General features: G+C 48.1%; 1 protein-coding gene across 3 annotated transcripts in view; it reads right to left on the bottom strand.

Annotated features, from left to right (window-relative positions):
• The window catches only part of coro2aa (coronin 2Aa), a 33,145-nt gene that overhangs the window by 13,144 nt on the left and 15,001 nt on the right, over window positions 1–5,000 (bottom strand). For all 3 annotated transcript variants that reach the window (XM_056586251.1, XM_056586252.1, XM_056586253.1), the window contains exon 2: window positions 1,890–2,090. In XM_056586251.1, the coding sequence (XP_056442226.1) occupies window positions 1,890–2,090 (201 nt within the window). The remainder of the gene's footprint in view (window positions 1–1,889; window positions 2,091–5,000) is intronic.

Below are 5,000 nucleotides of genomic sequence, written 5' to 3'. Positions count from 1 at the left end.
GCATTTGCTGTTGGCTTGGACATTTCTGTGTGCTTGTGATTCAGAGATCCTCCTCACAGGTTTGGGCAGGTAAACTCGACCTGGAAACTAGAACCTTAAAAACACCAACCCTACAACAACACACCTTTAAGATAAATAATAAATTTTCCCCATTTATTTGTATATTAGGGGGAGTATTGATGCAATGTAACTTAATAGTAACTGGTTTGTTTTACAGACGTGTGTCGGTTTTGGATAGATTGTGGTTTCTTGGTAAACAGTGAATTGCTCCGAGGTACATTCGGTATTTAGTGTCAAAACTATTTATCGCTATCGCATCCATCATGTTCGTTTCTGTTTCGCTGACACAAATCAAGGACACTCACGCTCGGTGTGTCTCGAGCACAAAAACTTGCATGTGTGTGTTCTGTGTCGTCTGTGGAAACCAAGAAGACTTTCCAAAAGTGAAATAATAAACAAATAAATAAACTCCAGGTGGGTGATGTCATTCCTGAGCTCCTCAGCACTGTATCTGCCCACGCCGGAGGGACGAGGTGATAAATCTGCCAAACCCTCTTAAGAGGCGGGAGTGATGGGAGAGTAGGAGGGGGAGGGAGGAGGAGGGGGAGGAGGGGGAGGGAGGGGGAGAGGGTAGGAGGGGGAGAAAGGGGGAGAGTACAGAACGAGATGTGATCTGCCATGGATGCTTGTGGCACCAGTTGAGAGTAGGGGAGTGTAACCTCAACTCAACGCAGGTGTGTATGTGTGAAAGAGAGAGAAGAGGGGGGGGGGGGGGGGGGGGGGGGGGGGGGGGGGGGGTTGCAAAGAGGGGATTGGCCCGGCAACACTGGAATGAAATACGAGTTGTGTTTGTTTCGGGATCGCCGCGGCGACGGCTGGCCAGATCACTGTGATAATTATACGAGGCTCATTTCTATTTCAATGTGTTTCATTCACCGCTGCCAGAATTGTGGTAGTTATTAGAAGTTTGATTTCTGTTTGATTTCTAGAGCTTTAAGAACTGTGCTGATTACACTAACTTCTGGAGTATGATCTTGCATTTCCTCGACGTTGATAATTATGAAGGGGAGGAGGGATCATATTTGAACACATGTGAAAAGAAGCTTCGGGATTAGCTGATGGGAGACTTTGTATATTCTAGGGCAACCCCGGCTTCATGGTGTTGAAGACAAAAAATGTGAAGGACCAACTAAACATAGCTGTCATTTTCATCTAAATAGTGTGTGTGTATGAGTGTGAGTGTGTGTGTGTACGCGTGCTTGTGTGTTTGTAGCATAGGTCTGTTTGTTGTCATGGTTTAGCAGTCATTGTTCTCGCTCAATGCCGTCAGACGGCATAACATCTCCATAAGTCTTGTTTAAATGTTCCTTCTTGGTTTGCTTCGTCCAGACAACCCAAACAAACATCTAGGCGTTTGTCTGAAAAGCCTTTGGTTCGACTTCTGTGTGTTTGTTTTCAGAGCACATACAATTAACCGTGTATACTGTGTATATGCAGTTTTCTTTGTAAAAGCATATTATTTTCTTTCTTGCGCAAACATAATTCTAAGAGCGAGAGAATCACTTTTTGACCAACAAATCAGTGTGTACCGATTTGTACATACAATAAGACACCACATTTAAGAACAACTTTTCAGCTGTTGACAGCGGCACTTATGCCTACTCTTCTGCGATGCTGCAGGTTTTGTTGGTGTTTCATTCTTTACGGCTGATGCTTCTCTATGGTCGTGGTTGGTTGTCGTATTTCGTTAGTTTGTGACGTTTTGCAGCGGTTGTGTTGTCAGGTTTTCTTCTGTTTGTTAGCTACGTTTGTTTAGGTTGCTCAGTGGTCGCGGCTTGAGGTCATTGCTTGGGGGCAGGGCTTGGGGGGGGGGGAGGGGGCGGACTCACATGGTGGAGGGTCAGCACCACGAAGGACCCCCCGCCGGCGCTCTCGGTGATGACGGCGAGGAAGCGGGGGTTGACGGCGCAGAGGTGGTTGTCATGGACGCTGCGGGTGATGGGCACGCCGTCGTAGCAGGCTTCCTTGGAGGCCGGCTTGCCGAACACGTGGCGGAACTTGGAGCAGCGGTACTGAGGTCGCCATGTCATCTGGGAGGGGAGGAAGACACTTTACCAAACGAGGCCAAACAAGCTTATGTTGTCACCAGCGGACTTCCTGGCATTCAAGTTTACACAAAAGCTAACACCGAACCTTGGCATGATACACAGCTTCTAGCAATTAGCCTGTGGCAATAAAAAAACACTGTCCTCTTTACTGTTGAGGAAATGCTTGAATCCAAAGCCACTTACAGAAACATTGAAACAGCCATGAATACAGAAACATGACATTCAGGAGACAGGAGGGGCTAGGCTCCTAGCTCTAGGATGTCTACATTAGGGATCGAACCCGGTACTATTCAGCCTGGGAGTCCCATACCCAGCCGCTAGTTTTGCTCCTTCAACTCCTCTCATAAAAACAAAACTCCAACGGCCGTCGAACAACCTTGATCAACAAAATCACACATTTACTCTATACAGCCCAAAGCGGCAAAGCCTGACACACACGCGTCAAAACATTCACTTTCATCAAAGGATGATACAAAACATTACGTAACATGGACAAAATATAACCAAAAAACGACTGAAAGCAGGCGATTGTCAATTTTGATAATGCGTGTGTACAAGAGCAGTCAGGCTGGGCCCAGGGCAGGTCAGAGAGTGTCCACAGACGCTGCGTGCAGGGCCGTCCTGTGTGTTATTAGTGGGTTAACTCTGGGCCCTGCCAGCATGTCTGCTCTCCCTCCGGCTACGCTCTCACTGGCTCCCAGCTAGACGCCGTGTGTGGAAGTCCATATTTTACTTTAATCATTTAGGTTTTTCAAATGATAAAAAAATGCAACGACAATAATTAAACGTTTCAAATCATTATGTAAAAAGGATAATCTTGTTTTAATTGTTATTACTGTCCCGTCACACCACCTGTGACCCCGAAATATCCTACATGCAACTCTAACTCTAATTTGATATCTTATCGTATTATCTTCTTATCATAGCCTATACCCGCACATCCCCATGGCGACACCCCCATAACAAAGCAAAGAACGAATCGAAATTTTGAGTTGTGCTTCAGTCCTTCACCGTTTATTGGGTAGGAAAGAGAAAAAAAACCACCAGCGACGACGCCAGCTCGGCCCAGCGTCGGGCCGGCGTCTTTAAATAAACCAGCGGGCGGGTGACATCACCGCCCGGCCAGTGGAAATAACAGAGTACTGGTCGGAGGGGAGGGGACCGCGGCAGCACCGCGCCACGGAGGGCGATGGAAACAAGCGATGTGGATGACATGGGACCGGAGGGAGGGCAGGGGAAGGAGGAAGAGGAGGAAGAGGAGGCAGGGAGGAGGTGAAATTCCATTTTTTTTCTTCCTTGTCAAAACGGAACCTCTGGAATCAAACACCAGGGACAGGGAGTAACAGGAGGAGCAGGAAGAGAAGGACTCTCGACCCCGAGGGCGGAGCGATGGAGAGAGAGAGATGGAGGGAGAGAGATGGGTAGAGAGAGAGAGAGAGAGAGATGGGTAGAGAGAGAGAGAGAGAGATGGGTAGAGAGAGAGAGAGAGAGAGAGAGAGAGAGAGAGAGAGAGAGAGAGAGAGAGAGAGAGAGATGGAGAGAGAGAGATGGGTAGAGAAAGAGAACGAGAGAGAGAGAGAGAGAGAGAGAGAGATGGGTAGAGAAAGAGAGAGAGAGAGAGAGAGAGAGAGAGAGAGAGAGAGAGAGAGAGAGAGAGAGAGAGAGAGAGATGGGTAGAGAAAGAGAGAGAGAGAGAGAGAGAGAGAGAGAGAGAGAGAGAGAGAGAGAGAGAACGAGAGAGAGAGAGAGAGAGATGGGTAGAGAAAGAGAGAGAGAGAGAGAGAGAGAGAGAGAGAGAGAGAGAGAGAGAGAGAGAGAGAGAGAGAGGGAGAACATCCAACACCACCTCATTGGAATGTTGAAATGACAAGGTGTTCCTATGGCCTTGGCGAGCATGGTGAGACCAGCCATGGTGACACCAGCCATGGTGAGACCAGCCATGGTGAGACCAGCCATGGGGGGCCAGTCCTCATGGAGGCCAACCCTGACGGCATGACGGCCTTCAGTAAACACAGGAGTCAGAGCTCCGCATTGTTCAGGGACACAATCCTCGTACAACACAGCCCACGTGGCCAACTACTAGCGCCGACTAGAGCTGGAGAGTCAACAATCTCAGTGCAAAACCACCATTCTTCATTCAATCTATAAATCATAATTCTCGGCATAAGCGCAAAACCATCAGCCACCGAGGGCCCTCCTGTCTCGGGGTCTGTTAGATGTCAGGTAGCAGACCAGGCTGACAGTCACCTGTCAGGAGCATGAACCACTGTGCCAGTGACCCCCCACTAACCCATCAGCTGCTCCTCTACTGCACATGACAGTCGTCTGGTTTGCATGACAGTCATTGTTTGCTAAATTATGAACTGCTGTCTGAGTCAGTTCCAAGCGTTCACAATTATTCCAACGTTCAAAGTGATTTTTATAAAGGCTTATCCATCGAACACATGGAAACTGAATGAAGTACCTTGAGGGCAATAAAAAGAAAAGGAACTTTGAATTTTGTGTGCGTGTGTGCGAGAGAGAATATATTCGTTTTTCTGTGTGTTGTGTGTGTTCTGTGTGTGCGAGAGAGTCTAGGTGTTTTTCTGTGTGCTATGTATATGCATGCGCGTGTATTCCCGCATATGCGTGGGTGTGTGCGTGCGAGAGAGCGTATGTTTGTGTCTCTTTGCATGTGTGTGTATGCATGCGTGTGGGTAAACAGTAGGCTGAAAGTGACAGCTAAGCATCCGTGACAGGTGCAGGGTCCTTAATCTGAACAGGGACACCTCAACACCCCACCGTCTCATCTCCAACAGAGGGGCTTAAACCAGCGGGGGGCCTGGAAAAATCTGCTGTCAATATTGATCTTTTCAGATACTTTCTCCCTCTTATCTTCCATCAGCCGGTCAA

This window comes from Gadus chalcogrammus, chromosome 3, assembly GCF_026213295.1.
Source record: "Gadus chalcogrammus isolate NIFS_2021 chromosome 3, NIFS_Gcha_1.0, whole genome shotgun sequence".
In the NCBI taxonomy this organism is placed as follows: domain Eukaryota; kingdom Metazoa; phylum Chordata; class Actinopteri; order Gadiformes; family Gadidae; genus Gadus; species Gadus chalcogrammus.
This window is presented reverse-complemented; position numbering and strand designations above follow the sequence as displayed.